We start from the raw sequence: 21,826 nt of genomic DNA, 5'->3' as shown, positions 1-21,826 counted from the left end.
GTTTCCCACTAGAAGTTTTATGGTTTGGGGTTTTACATTTAGGTCTATGGTTCATTTTGAGTTAATTTTTGGTATGTTGTAAAATATGGATCAAAGTTTTTTGTTTTATTTGGATATGGATAGACAGTTGTTTCAGACAAAATGGTGATCATTTCTCCACTGAATTGTCTTGGTGGTCTTGTTGAAATTAGTTGTTTATATGTGTGTCTATTTCTAGACCCTTTATTCTGTTCCATTGATCTATTTATCTTTTTTTATGCCAATAGCACATTAGCTTTATAATTTTTGAAATCTGCTAGTGTTAGCCTCAAAACAGTTTTATTTTTCAAAGTTGTTTTGAATATTCTCAAAGTCTTTTGAATTTCCATATGAATTTTAGAATCAGCTTGTCAATTTTCAAAAAATGCATGCTAAGATTTTGATTGGGTTTTGTTAAATCTTGAGATCAGTTTGTGAGAACTGATAACAGTAATGAGTTTCCAAGTTACAAACAAGGTGTATCTCCATTTATTTAGGTCTTCTTTATTTCTCTCAGTGATATTATGTAGTTTCCAGTGTATAAGCCTTTTACATCTGTTATTAGATTTATTCCTAAGAATTTTTGTTTTTTTGATGTCATTTTAACAATACCTTTTTTGTTTTTAATTTTTGATTCTTCTTTGCTAGGATATAGAAATTGAATTAATTCCTGTATTGAGCTTGTATCCTACAAACTCACTAGACTCACTCATTGGATCTAGTAGGATTTTTATCGATTTCATCTGATGTTCTATGTAAGGGAGCATGTCATTTGCAAAAAAAGAGACAGTTTTACTTCTTTCTTTTCCAATATGGACATTTATTTATTTTTTTTCTTGCTTTATTGCACTGGCTAGAATGTTCAATGCTGAAAGTGGGCATTCATGTTCCTGATCTTAGGAAATAATCATTCCTTTTCTTACCATTAAGTATAATGCTAGTTGTAGGATTTTAAGTAAATGCCCTTTATCAGGTTAAGGAATTTTCCTTCTGTTCTTACTTTTCTGAGAGTTTTTATCAGAAATGAATGTTGAATTTTTCTCAATTTTTTCTCTATTGAGATAATTTATATTTTTATTTATAGATGCATACTTTTTAGTTTTTAATATGAATTACACTAGTAAGTTTTCAAATGTTAAAACAATCTTGCATTCTTGAGATCAATTTCACTTGGTCAAAATACATTATTTTTTAATTTATTTTGAAATCAATTTGCTAAAATTTTATTTAGATTTTTGTCATCTATGTTTCTGACATGGGGACATATTGGTTTGCAATTGCTTTGTAATGTCTTTGTCTGGCTTTGGAATCAGGGTAACCCAAGAGTCATAGAATGAGCTGGGAAGTGCGCCCATCTTTTTAGTTTTCTGGGAGAGTTTGTGGAGCATGTGTACATACATGTTTAGTAGAATTCACCAGTGCTGCCCTTATGGGCCTGGGGTTTTCTTGGTGGGAAAGTTTTGAACTACAAATTCAATTTCTTCAAAACTTACAGGGCTCTTAAGGTTATATATTTCTTCCTAGATAAGCTTTGGTAATTTGTGTCTTTCAAGGAATTTGTCCATTTCATCTAAGTTGTTGAATTTATAAGCACAAAGTTGTTCACAATGGTCCCTTATTACCCTTTCCATGCTTGTAGAATCTGTAGTGATGTTATTCCTTTCACTCCTGATATCGGTGTATCCTTGCATTCTCCTCTCATCAGTCCAACTTGCTTTAATCATTGATTTTACCTATTGTTTCAGGCTTTTATTTCATTGATTTCCTCTCTGATCTTTATTATTTCCTTTCTTCCGCTTACCTTGCATTTAATTGGCTCTCATTTCTCTGGCTTCTTAAGATAGAAGCAGAGGTCATTGATTTTGAAATCTCTCATTTTCAATATGGCTGTTTATTGCTATAAATTTGCCCCTGAATCTTGTTTAGGCATCCCCCAAATTTTGATAGGCTGCATTTCTATTTTCATTCATTTCAAAATACTTCCTAATGTCTTTTTTTTTTAACCCATGTTACTTAAAAGTGTTTCATTCAACTCATATATTTGCAGTCTCCACAGATCTCTTAATGTCTAATTTCATTTCATTGTAGTTAAAGAAGATATTTTGTATAACTTGGATCTTTCAAAAATTATTTATTTACTTTTAGAGAGAAGGGTAGGGAGGGAGGGAGAGAAACACCCTCTGGTGGCCTCTTGAATGCACCTCCACCTGCCCCGACTAGAGACCAGGCCAGCAACCCAGGAAAAGTACTGTCTGGGAATTGGAATTGAACCAGTGACCTGCTTTGCAAGATGCTGCCCAACCAACTGAGCCAGAGCCTTTAAAAAATTTAGTTATTTCATCACCCACAATGTGATCTACTTGGTAAATGTGTTCCATGTGCACTTGGAAAAAATGCATATTCTGCTGTTGTTAGGTCAAGCGTTCTACAAACATCAGATTCAGTGGGTTGATAGTGTGGCTCAGGTCTTCTCTATCTTGACAGGCTTGATGTTTGTGTGTTCTATTCACTATTGAGAGCAGGGGGTGGCACTCCTTAATTGTGAATTTTTCTATTTCTTCTAGAAGTTTCTATCAGCTTTGCTTCATAAATTTTAACACTCTCTTATTAGGTACATAACTATTCAGGATTGCTATATCCAACTGACAAATTGATTCTATTATTATTTTCTTATGCAATTTGTGCTTTGCCTTTATTGCCACCTATTAGATTAATATTTTTAATGAATTATTTTCTTTGACTTATTAACTAGGAATTCTTGGTTTAGTTACCTTAGTGATTGCTTCAGGCCTTTTTGTTTACACCTGTAATTCATCACAGTCTACCTTCAAATGATATTATTATACTACTTCACATACATTATTAGAACCTTAAAAATAATACATTTCCATTTCTCCCTTCCCAAACTTTGTGTTATAGCTCTATTTCACTTTTACATGTTATAAACTTCACACTAGGTTTTTACTGTTGTTGTTTAAATGATCAATTATCTTTTTAAAAGAGATTTAAACACTTGAAAAATCTCATATATTTACTCAGATAGTTAACATTACCATTGTTGCTTATTTCTTTTGTAGATCTAGATTTCTATCTGATATTGCTTCCTATCTGCTGGAAAGGATTTCCTTAACATTTATTGTGGTGCCAGTGTGCTGGTGATGCATTCTCTTGGCTTCTGTATGTCTAAACATGTCTCTATTTGGCCTTCATATAGAATTCTAGTTTTTTTTTTTCTTTCAATACGGTAAACATGCAACTCCACTGTCCTCTCACTTGCATTGTATTCCATGGGGAATCTGCTGTTAACCCTTATCTTTGTCCCTCTGCATGTAACGGGTCTTTTTCCTTCTGGCTGCTTTTCATTTTTTTTTGTTTTTTTTTTTTTAATTACTACTTTTGAGTTATTTGGGTTATGATGTGCCTTGGTGTGGTTTTCTTCATATTTGTGGTACTTGGGATTCATTAGACTTCTTAGGTCTCTAGATTTGTAGGGTTCATAAAATGTAGAAACTTTGTTTTTAAATAATAGTAACAAATGTCCCCATACTCATCCATAGCATACAATTATGTATCAATGGGTATCAATATCCTGAAACTACACCAGCAATATGGGTAATGTTTTACATATTACTTAATATTTTTGGCTTATGTATATTTTAGTGTCTTCAAGGCTTTGAATGATTTAGAAGTAAAATCTAGGGTATGTGGCTTCACATCAAAATTTATGAATAGAGTATTGAAAATAAGCTCATGAATTAGTGTTTTTTTTAATTGCATGCTCCAATATATATTATCAAGTTAATAAAATGAGTCAGTAAGCAATTAATAATTTGAGGGAGGAAAGCAAGAACTTTCCTATTGGTTTTTAAAAAGTTAGAAAATATAACTATCTTGATATTTTGCCTTTCACAACAGCAAGTATGATACCAAAATTGATAAAATGCACTTGATAGAAAATATGCAGTACTTTCATGAAGAAAATTGTAACTCTCCATGAATTACAGGAAATGTAACTACAAAGAGATTACCTTACCCATGTTTCATATGAGACATCTTAATATGGGATGAGAAGCTCCAATATTATATGCTTTTCAAATTTAATCTACAAATTAATAACTATCACATGCAAAATCTCAACTGGCTTGTTTTTAGCATGCCCAAATGATTCTAAAGCTTACCTGGAAATATAAACCATAAGGAAATTGGAGAATGCTAAGAAAAAAGTGAATACACTGCTATAGTAAGGCTATGTACTATGAATCAACAGTGATTTTTTTAAAAGATCTTGTTTATGTCTTTTTAGAGAGAGGGTAAGGAAGTGAGGAAGAGAGGGAGAGAAACATCGGTTACTTCTCGCAGGCTCCCCACTGAGGACTTGGCCCTGTAACCCAGGCACGTGCCCTGGCCAGGAAATGAAGCAGCGACCTTTCAGTGTGCAGGCTGGCACTTGTCCACCGAGCCACACCAGCCGGGGCAATAGTGAGTTTTAAAATGAGGTAGTAAACCAGTGTGACCCAATACAGACTGGGGTTTAATATGTGATAAGATAGAATTTCAAACCAATATATTGCATTGCAAGAACTGCTTGTTATGCCTCATTCTTATATCAATATCAATTACAGACAAGAGAAAGATTTAAATGTAAAAACAAAAATATAAAAATTCTGAAGAAAATGAGTAAGTTATTCATATCGACTAAGAGGAGGAAGACATTTTAATGACATAAAGCACCAACCAAAAACTCTATAAAAGTTAAAAAAATAAACATAAAACCAATACACCTTAACTAGAACAATAACAAAAATACACACACCATAAACACATTCAAAGATATATTGGGGAAAATATTTATAACTTATATCTTGGGCAAATGGCAATCTATATGTGTGTGTCCCCATTCCCTAAAAATCACATGAGAAAAAGTTCCCTGGTAGAAAATAATAGGCACAGACATAGACAGGTAATTCAAAGAAATACAAATGAGCCCTGGCTGGTGTAGCTCAGTGGATTGAGCATTGGCTATGAACCAAAATGTCATTGGTTTGATTCCCAGGCAGGGCACGTGCTGGGTTGTGGACGAGGTCCCCAGTGGGGGCCACGTGAGAGACAACAACACATTGATGTTTCTCTTCCTCTCTTTCTTTCTCCCTTCCCTTCTCTAAAAACAAGTAAAATCTTTATTAAAAAAAAAGTACAAATGATTGAAATATACAAATATAGGCTAAGCCTTACTAAATTCAAATTAAAGCAGAATACCTTTTTTGCCTGTTTTATGAAAAATAAGGATTCGTAATATTCAAATCTTTTACAAAATACTCAAACTATTACAAAATATAAGAGCATGTTAATAACTATAAGGATGCACCACTGTAAAATTGCTTAACAAAAATGCTCATTTCCCCTCTATTCCAAACTCCCTGTGTGAATGGTCCAGGATCAGGGGTGTCCAACTTGTGGCCCGTGGGCCACATGCAGCCCAGGACGGCTGTGAATGCAGTCCAATACAAAACTGTGAATCTACTTAAAACATCGAGACTTTTTGTGATTATGTGTTGCAATGTATTTAATGTGTGGCCCAGAGACACCAAGAGGTTGGACACCCCTGCTCCAGGTCAATTTGGACAGTTTTGCAAAAGGGGACTTTGCTCTGGGCCCTGTGACTCAGCATCCTTCACAAGCTCTGAGCTCCTGTCAGGCGTCATGTGTGTTTGCTGTGTGTGTGGTGGGGAGGAGCAGAGGTTGGTGGCTGCCTTCCTCCTCTGAGAGCTTTTGAGACTTGCTCCACGAGGCCAGCCGGCCCTTCTGATTTATGCCCTGCCTTACCTATGATGATTGTGGCTGTATTGTCCCAACAAGGGGCAGATATTTCTTGTGTGAATGGGGATGTTATTCTCACTTTGCACATTCCCCCTTTCTTATTATTAGCCTCCTCTCTTCTGGGAATGTGTGTTCAACAGCAAATGAGACTGCGGTCTAAATTTGCAGGGATTATAGCCTGAAGAGCTCAGAGAAGGCACTGTTGAAAAATACAGTTTTGTATTTATGCTATAAATTTCAAAAGGTAAATTTCACATGGTTAGTAAGTGAATTAAGGTTCATGTTTCCCTGCCCACTCTGGGCAGGGCTCGTATTTGTCTTCATCATCAATGAAGCACAGTAACACCCTGTGACAGTCACAGAAAACCTCCAGAGTATGCACTCTCAGGAGTCATAATGTAACCGGCATTAAATAAACAGTACTAGGGGACTGCATAGGCAAGATAATCTACATTGTTGCAGTACAAACCAATTCCCAAGAACTCTCGTTTTCATCAAAATTAAAGATGTGGGGAAGACCAAACATTACACAAATGTAGGCAGATCAATAGTCTTACATATTCTACATATAAATAGCTCTTGTACCTTCCCCCTATTTCTCTACTTCTGTTCTTCACACAGAAACTCTTCTGGCTTTATGACACAAGTTGCTTCCCCTTTTTCACACGTCCTTCCCCTTGTCCCCTAAATCTGATGGTCAAATGAATCTTCCTGAATTCAAGTTCTATTTGTTACTCTCCTGCTTTAAAAAAAATAATTAAAAAGATTTCTCACCCGAGGATAAGTTCATTGAATTTAGAGAGAGGAAGAAAGAGAAACATTGGATTGGTTGCCTCCTGTACACACCCTGCCAGGGGATCAAACCTGCAACCTTCTGGCGCACAGAATAACACTCCGACCAACTGAGCCACCCAGGCGGGGCTCTCTGCTTTCAACAAAACCGCACTGGAACTAAGAGGGAATTCCGTACCCTACTTTCCATGATCTAGCCCCACCCTGCTTCCCTAAGTGACTTCCCACTAGTGCTTTTGGCCATTGTTACAATTACCTTTAAATATTCTTGCACAGCCCTGACCAGTGTGGCTCAGTTGGACGGGCATTGTCCCAGAAAGTGCAAGGTTGCCGTTTTGATTCCTGGTTAGGACACATATCTGGGTTGTGGGTTTGGTTCCCAGTCGGGGTGCAGCCAATCAACATTCCCTCATGCTGATGTAGTCATGTTTTCCCTCAGTACATGTAAATTAGGATTGAACCAGTGAATAATGGAATAAATATGCTCAAATCACTTGCTGCTGGGAGAAGGGACCAATCAACACTACAACTGCTGAGTGCTTACTATATACAAAGCATTTCTCTGGGTGTTGGGGAGGTAGCATTCAACATGACAAAGTCTCTGCCTTCAGAGAACTCATATTCTAGTGGAAAAGACAACACACTAAATATAAAATTAATGGTAAATGCTGTGAAGAAGTTAACAGAGTTAAGAGAACAGCAGCAGCTCAAGGTTGCTGTTTCAGAAAAGGGTAGAGTGGGGAGATATGTGGGAATCTTCAAGGCTGTGGTAACTGGATTTGTGATGGGAAACCTACCGAGTCTTTTCTAAAAGCATTGCCAATGGACCATAGGGTCATCAGTTCTCTTTCTGGGTCTATGGCAGACTCCCACTTGCCTCTAAATAGTCACCCTCCCCTTCCTGATAACAGCGGCAGCAGTCTGAAAGGGTACAGAGGCACACAGCTGAAGATGACATATTCGAGCCTCTCTTGCAGGCCATGGGAATAAGTTCAGGACAAGAGCAAAAGTAACCTGTGCCTCTTGAAGACATGATCTTAGAAGTGGTCAAGTTTTTTTCCCTTTGCACCTTTCTCTCTTCCTGTTTGGATACAGATGTGTTGGCGAGAGCTGATGGAGCCACCTTGTACATAAGGAACCCATTAGCTGAGGATAGCAGAGCAACAAAATTGAGGAGTTGGTATATCAACCCCAGGTTGCTTATGCTGTTAAGAGAATAAACTTCTATCTTGCGTAAGTTATATTTGGGTTTTTGTTATGGCAGGAGTCTGTACCCTAACTAAGAGGCATATCAGAGAAGCAATATTAACCCACAAGGAAGGTGACTACATCACCAGGAACTGTTTATGGTACAGCTTCAACCATTCAAAAGGCAGCATGGTATTCTAGAAAAAGAAACTGAACCTGGGTTTTCACCCCACCTCTGCCCATCACTAGTAGTACAAGCTTGAAAAAGTCCTAAGATTGCTAAGTTCCTGTTTTTCCACCTACAGACAGGGATGTTGTATATAATCATGTGAAAATACTCAAAGTAAAATACTACATAAACATTGTTATAGCATTTAGTTTATCATAAACGTATTCACGCTTATTGAGGCTAGCCTTAATCATTCAAATCATTCCTTTTTATGACTTATGACTAAAAAGGGGGATCCAGGCCACTTGGAAGATCCTTCCCAAGACTAGTATCTAATATATGAAGGTCAAGAATGAAACATGCCAGAGAGATCACTGGAACTAAGATTCTAAATAATATGAAAATAATTTAAAATGTATTATAACATTCACTGGACAGTTTACCCCAAATCTTTCTTTACAAATATTCCTGAGTATTTGGTAGCAATGACTACATGCTCACCTGTCCCTTGGGTCTCAAACACGTGGACCTGAATACTGAGAGTATGTAAGCGTGCTCCTGAAAAGCAAAATGAGTTTACTAACGGGTGGTGGGAGGAGAACATCTCTTGTGTTTCTAACTTGCTTAGAAAACAGCCACCTTACGTTACAGCCTCTCGGACGAAGGCAGGGACCACAGACCCAGAGCGGTTTTTAGGCTGCTCTTGGTTTCAACAAGTCCTCTTGAACACAGTTCTTAGAAGCTAAACAGTGTAGCCCTTTCTTTTTGGGGTTAAAAAAAAAACACCCCAAATCTTCCAGTCATTCTCCAAAATCTTTTTTTGGAGCAATGAGTGAATAGTTACATTTTAACGTTAAAAAAAAATTCACTACCCCCAACTTTCCCAAAATGTCAAATCTCCCAAATGTACAAATTTTATTAATCACGAGTTTTCAGAAAATATATGGTATGACTACAAAGTAATGAGATGGGCTGGTGTAAGCATCTTTTGGGGCAGCTCATCTGGCTAACGAAGGAGACAAGATGTGTGGAAATAATGGTCTGTACTGCGCAAGGCTCACTCAGGGCCTACAGGTGTCCACATCCTTTGAACAATGGAATAGAATAGAATAAAAAATCTCCACATGAACTTAGAATGCTCAGACCTTGATGTATAAAAATGCATGGTCTGTTATATTTTTCAAGATTTAAAATATCAGACAGATCTCAATAAAGCTGAGAAAACATGTAAAAGAAAGAAACATCTATAAACTGCTGTGATGCCCCAATAGGCTCTTGACCTCATCTGACCCTCCCAACAACGCTGTTAGTTATTATCCTCATTTCACCAACGAGGACACTGAATGAAGTAACGTATCTGCAAGCGATAGTCTGCCTGACTTAGAAATATAGTTTAAAAATTAGTTTAGATGGGAGGTTAATGTAAGAAATAAGACAAAGTGACTAGTGGGAATGATTTTATTTTTTAACCAAAACTAGGGTTTCAACCTAAAAATATTTATCCTTGCTTCGTAACTTGGCTTCTTTAGATGGTTTAAACCCAACAAACCCTGTTCATTTGTTGACTGTCATTTTCTAGCAGGCAGACAAGGGACTAAATTTTCTATCCTTCTGAACATAGATGAACTGCCAAATATTGTTCTGTAAAGGTAGGAACTCAACAGACTTGCTTTTCAGTAAATCTGAAAACCAAGATGACTTTAAAAAGGTTCAAAATATAGAAACAGTTCTCACTTAAAATACCATACACTGAAAGAATATGAAAATTTGCTTTTATTATCAACAAGGTAGTATTTTCCCAGTTTTCAATTACACACACATACACATACAGACATGTACAACAGAAGGACAAAATTACATTTCCCACATAATAAAGATTCAAATCCCAAAGAAATAAGCACATGTTCAAAAGGCAAGTAGAAAGCAGCAAGAAATCTTTCCTCTTACTTGGAATATGGAAAACCTTTCCAAAGAGACTCTCTCCCTTAAGCAAATCAATGAAGGTTTCTGTCATTGAAAATGCTTGTTACCTTAAGGTCTTAAATATTTTATTCATCAAATCAGACTTTAAAGTTTTTACAATTGGAATGAAATTCAAAATCAACTTTTGCAGAAAATATATGAAGTTTTAAGTGGCAGAGACTAATGTACCAGACTTATTCTTTTATTAATATGTTGAAATGATGTATAATTTATCCTTCACAGCTCAAATTCAATACAAAACCAAAAATTAACCTTTTCCAGTAAAGAAATATAAATGCTAACAAACAAGGTATGGAATAATTGTTGGCACATGTAAAGTGAAATAAAATTGACCAATGCATTTTATTTTCAAACACACCTAATCTTCAAGCTTCTTTTTTCACACTGATACTCATTTTGCAGGAATAAGATGATTGGCACTAACTCAGACAATAAACATACTACACCAAGCACATGTTAGTGGAGATATTTCGGCAGAAAACAAAGTATTAGACAACAAACACTTTTGGTAACAATATCAACTTACCAAGTTTTTCAATGTTTGTATGTTCATATTGATAAAAATGTTATTTAAAAATATTTTCATAGTACATGCATTAGACTTAGTTTAAGAGGAGAAGTTTTTTAAAAAAATTTTTTACAAAGAAAAAATGTTTTTAAAGAGAAAATGTCCAAGGGAGAGGACATAAACTATGGTTCATTATTTTTTGACATAATAAGAATATAAATTTCAGTGGCTATTTAAGAACATACAAAACCCAAACTGAATGCAATTTTTCTAATATTTATTCAGGCTACCAAGTCAAAAAGAAATAATTTTGTTATTACTGGTACAAATCCAATCCACTGTTCAAACACATGTCCTTGTACTCATCCATTATCTTAAAAGTTTATTTTTTAAAAGGAATAGAATTTGGCACTGTTAATTGGTATAACTCAGATAAATAATTTCCTCATCTCATTCTTTCATGCTGAAAGAACCAGTTTAAATTAGATTTTCTAAGAAATGGGGTAGGAGCAACACTGTATGGAAAAACCTGTAAGCTTAAGTTCCAGAAACATTACGGTTTTACACAAATCAATGCTTGCCCTCACTCTTTACATAACACTGAGAAATTCTAAAATATAAATTGTAGAAATTAGTATATGAAATCTTAAGAAAAATCTTACTAAAATAATTATAAAAATGCTTTTAGAAATTTAAGATGTAAAATACAATTGACTTTAAATTAAAAAAACCCCACACTTTACAAGAGTCATTCCTTAAAAACCCTGTCACTTGATTTTAGTTTCTGTCAATCTTTTGGTTGCCTTTGCATCATCTGGAGGACCACCTGTGGCATTTCCAAGAAGGCCCACTACTGTTCCGGAGCCCCAGTACTTTTTGCCCTTTGAGATACCAATACAATTACAGCATCAAATTTCATGAAACTTTTTTAAAAGGCTTATAAAATTCCATTTCCTAGTGGTGATAAGGAAATCCTTTTTAACAGGAAGAAACAAACAGATTTGTCATAAATTATTATTGTACGTAAGACTAGCCTTTTCCATAACAATTTAAAAAAATTAAGCATAACACTGGGAGAAAACTATCACTTAAGTTCTAGAGTCTTCTTCAGACTGTAAAATAATTGACTCTGCAATTAAAGCTCAGGGTTACCACGTCAACTAAACTTCTCATGACCAGTAACACCTTCCACTATGACTAATTTGAAATAGTGCCTTGTAACTGGGGAACCCAATGACTGGTCAGAGTGCTAAGGACTGCAGCCAACAGAGACTGAGAAAGACTTAACTTTTACCACCAGGAGGTGATATTCCACAGAAAAAAGTTATTACGGTCTTCATTCATCAACCCATTTGTACTTAACAGCAGGTTTCAAAAACAACTGGTCTTTTAGCCTTAACGAACCTCCTTTTATTCGGATGAGCTGTAAAGAGAATTTAACAAAATCCAGAGTTCTCTGCTTTTACTTTTACTGAGAAGGCTGAGTGAACGTAATACGGCGCCGCCGTCTCTGGAAAGCTTTCAAGTTCCATCTGTTGGGTTCCAGCATATGAGGACCATTGTAGACGAACAATACTGTCATCTTTTCAGAATAAGGGAGATTTTGGAGGAGCTGTAAGGATTGAAACAAACTGTCATATAATGTTATATATATTAAAAGAAACACATTTTTCCAACTTTACATATGTAAAATTGTGTCATAATATCAATGAAACTCTGAGGAAACTCTCAAACAACTCATTATATACCCTGCCAGGCTGGGATCCTTACCTGAATTAGCACATCTGACGCCTGGCATAAGGAATGATTGACATGCTTAGGGAACCTCCCATAAGGGTAAGGGATCAGACGTCTTAGGTAAGACCCTGGGAGAAGTGTGTCCTCCAGAATTTTCCTAGGATAGACACTTTCACTCCTTTTTCCACAAACACTTCTCAAGCAACTCTCGTGGTCAGGCACTGTCATAGATTGGTAGCCTGAAAAGTGTGTAACAGGGAGGTTTGGTTGACAGGCCAAGATGTTTGGTGAACAATATGGTATTAACAGTTCTGGCTATGCCAGAGTGTCTGCTAGAACAAGGAGAGTATACTATTCAATAAAAAATAATCACTATACCTGACTGATTTTCAGATGGGCATGCTAATGACAGTTTTTTTGTGTGAATACTTAGTTTAAAAAATGTATCCGATTACATTAGTAAATACATCTTTGAAAACATCAATTTTATAATTCACCCACAGCAATGGTTCTTGCTTACAGAAGATTCTCTATAAAGATACTTCTGTTATCATCAGAGTTAATCTGTGAATAGATGTTGGGATACTTATGGTTTCCTCTGGGCCAGGGCAGTGGCAACGGTGACCAAAGAAGAGCACAGTGTTGCCAAAGACAGGCCTTTCTGAGAAATAAGGCCAGAGCTCTGGGGTTTGCATTCTCCTGTCACCCTTTAGTGCCAAAAGGGGAACTTCTCTAGGGGAGGAGTAAGTGCCGAAGCAGGAAGAAATCTCTGTTCCAGAACATAATGCCATGTCTCCTATGCTGCTTTCTCTGATAAGGAAGTTCCCGATTAAGTGTCTCACTGGAACTTGTCCTCTTTAGTAATATAAATATTACTCTAAGTTTTTACCTCCTTTTCTGGGAGTGTTCCTGTCCAGACTTACATATTGAGTCCCAATTTGCTACATAATTAAGCCACTTTCAGGTTACCTATTACCTACCTTTGGTGTAATAAAGAAGTACTGAGAAGTATTCTCTTTACAAGCAGTATTTACAACCATTTCAAATACTCTGCGTTCATTGATAGGGTCCATTCCCTAAACAATAAAATAATGATTTCATTAAACCTCTTCTAAGATACAAGATATGATAAAGCCCAAGCAAAAGAATAATCACTATACCTGATTGATTTCATCAACTACTCGGAATGGACATCTATTAAGTTCCTGAAGTGCCATCAGGTATAACATGGTGGAAACACTTCTTTCACCTCCACTCTGATGATGAGGCGTTAATTCATGCAGTTGTGTACTACTGCGGAATTTGACTCTAATTCGAATTCCATATTTATCATAGTCTTCCTATGAGACATTTAAAAGGTTGATGAAAGATGAAGAGCTTTCTCTGGTAATTTCATACTATTACTTAAAAAAAATAGATCAAATACATCAATTATAAGAGTAAAGAACTTAAAATTCAGCGATAATTTAAAGTAAGCCAATAAAATATTAAAAAAACAGTTGCTATTTACAAGTTTTAGTGAGTCTCTAAGGATCTATTTTGGTACGAAAAATTTTCAGATTAAGAGTTACATTTTTCCTCATTTCATACCATTCCTTTCAACTTGTATAGACTTTCAACTTGTATAGACTTTCCCAGTTTTTTTTAGAAACTACCCATCATGGAAAGGCACTATCCACTGTAGCTCCTAAATTGCTAGGTTTTAAAGCTATAGGTGGAAAGAATTGGACACAGTGGAGTGCCACGCCTCTTTCTGCCGGAGAAGCAGCTTCGTGTGTCACCACAGAGGGCCCAGAGCCCTCCTGCTTCTTCCGCTGGTTAAGAAAAAAGTAGGCAGAGACTATATGCATACTTAAAAAAATTATTTATATTAAATCCAATATATATACATAATACTTAGCAAAAACCTGACACATAACAAGTGTTCATGAAATATTTGTTCTTTAAATTCTGTCCAAAATGGGGCTGTTCCAAGGCTTACTTACTGCTCTCATTCATCATTTCTAGACTAGTCAGGTTCAGATTCACCCCCAGAATGAGATCCATAACTTGATAATTAAAGGTTAACTATTGAACAAATATAGCTTTAAGGTCTAAGACAGCACTGACCAAGAGATACAATGCAAGTCAATTATGCAATTGAAAATTTTCTAGGAGTCATGTTAAAAAGGAAAAATATGTGAAATTATTTTAATATATTTTATTTAATCTAATATATCCAACATATCTTTAATGAGTAATCAATATAAAATAAGATATTTTGCATTCTTTTTTTTTATTAAGTCTTCAAAATTTGTGCATTGTACACTTACAGCACATTTTACATGTTTTAATTGCTCAATAGACACATGTAGTTAGTGGCTACTATACTGGACACCAGAGGTCTAAGATTAACAGTGACAACTTCTATAAAAATATAAATATCTTAACCATAAATATAAGAATCCTGATAGCTATCAAATTTTTAAAATCCACCTTCAATCTTTTTGCCCTTCAAAACCAAAAAATGACAAATTTTAATGGTTTTGATTCATATGGTTTACCTTTTAAATTTATACAACACATTTATTTTATAGCAAATTTATTAACTACGGCATTTCTTAACTATACTAGCTTTGATTGCTAGAATTTTGTTTTTGGCTCTGCTACCCATTCTTTGCTCATTCTAGCTTCCTTCATCTCACCAAAAGCTCTGGCTAAAGAAAGTAGTTCTAGAACCATGATCAAGGAGCCCAGAATAGAAACATTCCAAGGTGGAAGCTGAGAAGAGGGAAGAATGTCCATTTTCTTGAGCCTATGGCTAGGTAGGGCAATTTAACTGAAAAGGTTAAGAATCACTGTTATGGTAGTGAGCTATTATTTAAAACACAGAAAAATTATCCAGAAGAAACAGCACGTGATAAAGTTATAGCACCATGCGATAGGATTTAAGATTAAAGAATGGGCTTTCTATGACAGGTCAAATTCCATAGGCTTCTCTATTCTTACTTGATCATATTTATGCCTTATCTAGTCAAGGTGTTGAATAAAGATACTTTTGTTAGATCAGAGTTTGACAAAGCTTTCAGTAATCAAATTTTCATCCCATAAAAACTATGCCACATCCACTGAAGAGGCAGTAATTAAGAGCTTAGGCTCTGGGATCAGGTCTGGGGTTTGATTTTTTGCTTTGCCAACTGGTAGCTGTGTGGCCTTTAGTGAAGTTTCTGTAAGTTTCAGTTCTTTATTTGTACAACAGGGTTGATAAAAGTACCTGCTTCATAGAATGGTTGTGAGGATTAAACAAGATAACAGACTTAAAATTGTTTGGTTCAGTGCCCAACACACAGGAAATATATGACAAATTATGCCCCTTGACGCACACAAGCCCAGAGACTTGGTAGATGACAATTACTGTGGCAGGGCCCCCATCTTACTAGAACTTGAAAGAAATGAAATCTGCTCACACCAAATATAAATAGATGGGAGTCATAGAGCAGAGTTCCTGAGGTGAGAAAAAGGCCCTTACTCTGGCTTTGTATTTATGTGACACACAAGTAAAATTGCACAGAAGCTAAAATGCAAAAATGTAAAATGTTGAACTATGAAGGCAACATTTTTTATCTTCATTTCTTTCCTTCTTAAAAAAGAACTTAGGGAAAAATTTGAACGTCTACAAAATTAGAACACTAAAATAAGCTCAAATGTATCATTAATTAGTCTCAACTATGATCAATACATGACCATTCTAATGTTTCACCAATGACTCCACCAAACTCCTCTTTCATTATTTTCTTTACATATTTCTTAATGGTAATTTTATTTTACCCACAATTGCAATGCATAAACTTATAGCTCAAGAATTTAGCAGCAAATTTTCAAATATTTTCATTCTTGTGAACTGTTAAATTCTTGATTAAAAGGAAACCATTGGTATTATACTTTATTTCAGTTATGTCTGCCAATTTATAACTCTTCTAACTTAGACAGTGGTAGAGTTATAAAGCAATGCAATGCATTTGCTCATCACAGCTGAATAACCATTACTAAGTCTGGATATAAAAAGAGTAAAGTATTAGTCACCAGTCTCAAATGTCACACACATACAAAAAAGTGACCCTGATGCAATCCCTCCTGTGTTCTTTTCCATCCTTTGAACAATTTTTTACTAAGCAAAATTTTCACACGTAAGTCTAGGGTAAATAAATTATACACATATAATTAAAATTACTTGCCAGGAAACATTTAAAATGCAAGCATACCTCATTTTCTGTGTGGAGATCAACTTCACCAGCACACTGCATGGAACTAAAAAAATGGCTGAATTTTTCATTAATTTTTTCTACCAGCTCTTTTAAAGGATTAAGCCACCTCTCTTTCACCTGCAAATACAGGCAAAATAAAAACACAATTTAAAAGAAGTGTTACTACATTCTGATGTACAATTTTACATAAAACAAGTTTGGTACAAGTATTAATCTAGTCATGAGAACATATGTTGCACTTTTTCTTAGAAGTGTATCATTTCATTTTGTATTATTCTACATTCCCATACGAGTAAGAACGTGACAAAAAGAAAAAATAGAGACTAAATAATTACCTGTGAAATGCTCTCCCTATACTTATCCAGTTCAACTTTCTTTATCTTTAGTTCCTCAGTTAATTGTTCTATCTCTTCTTCTCTTTTTGTGTATTCTGCAACAACCTAGTAGGGGAAAATTATTTAAGATAAATCTAGCAAAGGATAAAATTACAGGAAATCTGCATCAATGAAGACATTAACTGAAAATGCCAATGTGTTGCATTGTTTGTATATTCTTGTAACATACTGAAAATGTTACTTTTTATTCTTGAAAAAAAAATAGACACTGCAGTATTTCAGGTTAGTTCAACTATTCTTTTTATAAAGAAAAGGCACAGAACACTGTGTTCCTTAGGAAGAATCTATTTAAAATTCTAATAGATTCAGAAACCTGGCATTTAAAGCACATTGTTCCTGCTGTCTAGCTTATTATTACCAAGAGCTCTAGTACAGAGTGGGAGGCAAGTACTGGAGGGAACTGTGAGTGTGTGTATGGGGAGGGTGGTAGTGGTTGCTGTAGGCAATAGGGGAAGAACATACTGTAGGATTCAATCCCGTGAAGCAAGAAGCTCTTGATCTTTCTTCAGTTAATAAAGCATCAATTTCATCCAATGTGTTTGGAAGATCCTGGAAAGCCTAAAGAAGAAAAAAATTGTCCATCATTGTAGATAGTACAGTGAAAACAGTCAAATTTCAATAGTTAAAAGAAAAATATTCTGCTGGGTATCTACTACTATGTGTTCGACAGCATGCTAACACACAAGGAATCAAAGAAATTATAAATAGGATTTTTGCTTTCAAAAAGCTTACACTATACTCTAAAAGGTAACAAAATATATACACTTAACACCAGATAATACCTTAAGGCAGTGTATTGATGTTGAGTATTAAAATAAGCAGTACATATATAGGATATGGAATTTAGAGCAGGAAGTATCAGTTCATGCTACAGGAGCTAAAGAGAGTAAGAGTCAGAGGCCCAGAATTCATCTCTGGACCTTAAAGCAAATGGCTAAGAAAAAGCAAAGCAGAGGGGAGATAGGAGCTTGGAAAAAAGAATGAGCACTGCATACCATGGGGGGTGAGGAGTTGTGTCCATTTGGAATGGTGGGTACTTGCTGAATTGGTAGAATGGGTCCAGAATATGTGGGGCATTGAAAGAGAGCAAGAAGTTAGAACTTTATACTGTACTTATAAAAGCATCCTAAGAATCCAATTATTTTGACAGGAGAAATTCACCACAGTACTATCTTCTGGGTCCACGCCATAAGAGACAAATGAGAACAAATACTTTCCTATGAGGGGAAGCAAGGAGCACACAGTTTTGCCAGCACAACCTGCAAAGTTCATATACTACAAGGTACAAAACAGATATAAATGTCAGGCATTGAACAAGACACGTATAGCGACAACATTACATTAATATCTTAAGCTTTTAAAACTTTTTAGAAGCCCTGGCTGGCATAGCTCAGTGGATTGAGCATGGGCTGCGAACCAAAGCATCGCAGGTTCAATTCCCAGTCAGGGCACATGCCTGGGTTGCAGGCCATGGCCCCCAGCAACTGCATATTGATGTTTCTCTCTCTCTCTCTCTCCTTCTCCCTCCCTTCCCTCTCTAAAAATGAATAAATAAAATCTTAAAAAGAAAACTTTTTAGAAAGTAGTTCAATTTCTATAGGACTTTAGGTATTTATCAAGTACATATTGTTCAATCTGTCCACTGAATTGTGAATTTGTGTGCCCAAAACTTGTTTAGTATCATCACCTGCTTTCTAACAGGCACCTTAAATTCATTAAGGTCTTCATTTCAACTATATTCCCACCAGTTTGAACAAACCTGTTTCTCCTGTTCGATCACCGATCGCTTCAGTACATGGCTAAATTTAGGGGTTCTCTCTCTTACCCTTCAGATCCACTAGCATGCCCTGTGGGCTCTGTCTTTAAATGATACCTCAAATCTAGAAACTTCTCTCTTTCCTCCCTAATCCATACCACTATTAGTCTCTTGTCTGGTCCAAGGCACTAATCTTCTGGATGGTCTTCTTGCTTCCAATCTTGTATCCCTACTTTATTTTCCATACATTGGGTTGGCCAAAAAGTCTACTTAGTTTTTCCATAAAATAAGACACATTTTTCATTTTCACCAATAATATTATTGATTTGGATATCTTGAGTATGTCATCTATCTCTCAGTATTGGCTTCTAGTGGGTAGAGACCAGGGGTGCTGGTTAAACATCTTCCAGTGCATAAGACAGCCTCGCAGCAACAAACTGTTTGGCCAAAATGTCAATGATACCAATGGTACCAAGATACTTTGAAAACCACTTCTGACACGTTTGATCAGTCACAGCACCTTCTTTATACAATGCACAATTTTCCCCCGTTTCAATCGAGTTTTTACCTTTCTTGAAATAATAAAAGCACAACACACCAAAAATGTTGCATATGTTCTTCTTTCTTCAATATTAAAATGGCTGCACAAAAATTTGCCATTTTGATATGTTTTTTAAAAAATGCAAGTTGATATGACAGCTCTCATAATCTAACAAAACTGTTTTGAATGAAGTCAAAAACAACTAAGCACTACTCGAGCCACTGTGTGGAAAACACGTAACAGACTTTCTGGCCAATCCAACAGAAATGAAATGTTCTTTTATTTTTCTCAATTAATAGTTTAAGGTTCCTTAAGTAATACTAATAGAAAACTGCCAGTTCTGATGAAATGAGAAAGTTCTTTGAAATTCATTTTATTTTATTAAAAAGCTTTTTTCAATTAGTTTACTTCTAATATTTTGTATTAGTTTCAGGTGTACAGCATAGTGGCTAGACAATCATATGCTTTACAAAGGGTTCCCCTGATATTTCTAGTAGTTAGTTACTGCTATCATTGCTATCTATGTTTAAAATCCTCCAATGGATTCCATCTCAAAATACTAGTAAAACCCAAACTCCTTCTATGGTCTATAAGGTCATACAGGATCTAACTTTTGCCTTCCTTTCTGCTTGGGTTATAATTTTTAGTGCCACTGAGATTACTGTTATTCTGAAACACGCCAATATTATTCAGCTCTAGGGGCTTTGTATGAACTATCGTCTTTGCCTGGGGTATTTTTCCCTCTTCTATTCACTCAGGACTCACCTAAAATAACAGCTTCTCAAAGGAACCTTCCTTGATACACTATCCTCTTACCTTGTTTTATTTTTCTTCTCTTACTACTCAACATTATCTATTTGGCTTTTCATTTGTTTTTTGTCTGCCTCATGGTTCAGACTGGAATATAAATCTCAGTAAAGAAGGAAGTAGTCCCAGCTGGTGTGGCTCAGTGGACTGAGCACCAGCCTACCAACCGAAAGGTTACTGGTTTGATTTCCAGTCAGGGCACATGCCTGGGTTATGGGTCAGGTCCCCGGTGGGGGTCTTAAGCAACCAACTGATGTTTCTCTCCCTTCCTTTCTCCCTCCCTTCCCCCTCTCTCTAAAAATAAATAAATAAAATCTTTGCACTGGCTGGTGTGGCTCAGTGGACTGAGTGCCAGCCTGCGAATCAAAGGGTCACCAGTTTGATTCCTTGTAAGGGCACATGCCTGGATGCAGGCCAGGTTCCCAGTAGGGGGTGCATGACAGGCAACTACACACTGATGTTTCTCTCCTTCTCTTCCTCCCTTCCCCTCTCTCTACAAATAAATAAAATCTTTAAAAAAATGAAATTACGCACACATCTGTCTTGTTCCATGCCTGATACACACAGACACACAACACATTTTTACAAAATACATTTTAAATGAATATATAAATGACCAAATTTTGTTTCTTTCGAAAACAGTATGACTTATCAAGGGTAGAATGTTACTCTCTGAAAGAAAAAAACTATAGATATTAATATTTATTTTTATGATAACCCAATGTGTTTTGGAGAAGTTCTAGTATACTTTTAGAAACAACAGCTCCTCACTTTGTCTTTAAAAATCTACTAAATTCCTATTATGTACCCAGTCGGATCTGTTCTCTGTGGTTTCTAAGTCTGATATCATAAAGTGAAATTTTTGAGGGTCTGAAAATTATAATTCACATTAATTTTTTCCAGCTCTACTTATATACTCAGTAGACATTTCATTATCTACTGAAATGGATAACATTTGAAATTAAGAATTAAAAAACCTGTACAAATACCAAATATTTTAAAACTTATTTTCTATTCATTTCCTTATTGTGACATTCTGAGAGAATAGGTATGTAGGCAAGATATCACCCTCACTTGTCAGACAAAGCTTAGGGTCACAGGGCTGACTATATAATTAATGGTGGAACTTGGACTAAAGGGCAGCATCTCCTCATTTACTAACTGAATGGTAGATATGTCGATGTATAAAATATAATGGGGGAAAAAAGGTCTTTTCTCCTTTCCTTACCAAAAATGTTAGCCCTAAAGATTAAGCTCCCATTGAACTCCAAATAGAAACCCTACTCTCCAGGAAAACATTTTCATTTTGCCTGTTTTTCTAACTACCACAGCTACTTACTGTTTCTTATTCAATTACTGGTAGAATGTGATCCTGAAAAAGTACATCCCATTTCCCAACCCTACCCCTTAAAGGTGGCTTGGGGGAAAGAATCTTTTATTGGAAGAATGAATGTTATGGTGCTAATAATTCTGCAATGTAATATTATGTTTTAATAACTTTGATATTAAACAATGTGACTGGTGCAAGTTTGAGTACAGCAGAGGAAATCTGTTAAGCAAAATTATATAATTAAAAATCGGGGGAAAATCCCTTATTTTTTATGGCACATTGCAATGCCTAGTGCATTTTAAGCTTATAAACAGTGTTAACTTGTGGCATTATGTACTATTTATACTTACTGTCTGGTACTCCTGAGGAACGGTCTGCTCTGCACCCAGGTTACATACTTGCCTAGCTCTCCTCATCAGTTCCTTGCATTTCTGCAATAATCTCTGTCTGTTTTCATCCAACTCAATGAAATGTTGCTATTATAAGAAAAAGAAATATTTTGGAAATTTGAACAGAGGACTATTTTATTAAACACATCAAA

The 21,826-nt window shown here is 35.7% G+C and overlaps 1 protein-coding gene across 2 annotated transcripts in view; it reads right to left on the bottom strand.

Annotated features, from left to right (window-relative positions):
- Positions 1 to 9,734: 9,734 nt before the first annotated feature.
- Positions 9,735 to 21,826, bottom strand: part of SMC5 (structural maintenance of chromosomes 5) — an 89,413-nt gene continuing 77,321 nt past the window's right edge. Inside the window, exons 18-25 of one of the 2 annotated variants that reach the window (XM_045840176.1) lie at positions 21,636 to 21,761; positions 17,847 to 17,891; positions 17,314 to 17,409; positions 16,792 to 16,896; positions 16,454 to 16,573; positions 13,373 to 13,552; positions 13,193 to 13,288; positions 9,735 to 12,087 (exon numbers count right to left, since the gene is read on the bottom strand). In XM_045840176.1, the coding sequence (XP_045696132.1) occupies positions 11,944 to 12,087; positions 13,193 to 13,288; positions 13,373 to 13,552; positions 16,454 to 16,573; positions 16,792 to 16,896; positions 17,314 to 17,409; positions 17,847 to 17,891; positions 21,636 to 21,761 (912 nt within the window). In that variant the 3' untranslated portion in view covers positions 9,735 to 11,943. The remainder of the gene's footprint in view (positions 12,088 to 13,192; positions 13,289 to 13,372; positions 13,553 to 16,453; positions 16,574 to 16,791; positions 16,897 to 17,313; positions 17,410 to 17,846; positions 17,892 to 21,635; positions 21,762 to 21,826) is intronic. The other variant, XM_045840177.1, reaches the window with a different exon arrangement.

The sequence above is a fragment of the Phyllostomus hastatus genome, unplaced genomic scaffold (assembly GCF_019186645.2).
Source record: "Phyllostomus hastatus isolate PE091 unplaced genomic scaffold, TTU_PhHast_1.1 phas_contig_34, whole genome shotgun sequence".
In the NCBI taxonomy this organism is placed as follows: Eukaryota; Metazoa; Chordata; class Mammalia; order Chiroptera; family Phyllostomidae; genus Phyllostomus; species Phyllostomus hastatus.
This window is presented reverse-complemented; position numbering and strand designations above follow the sequence as displayed.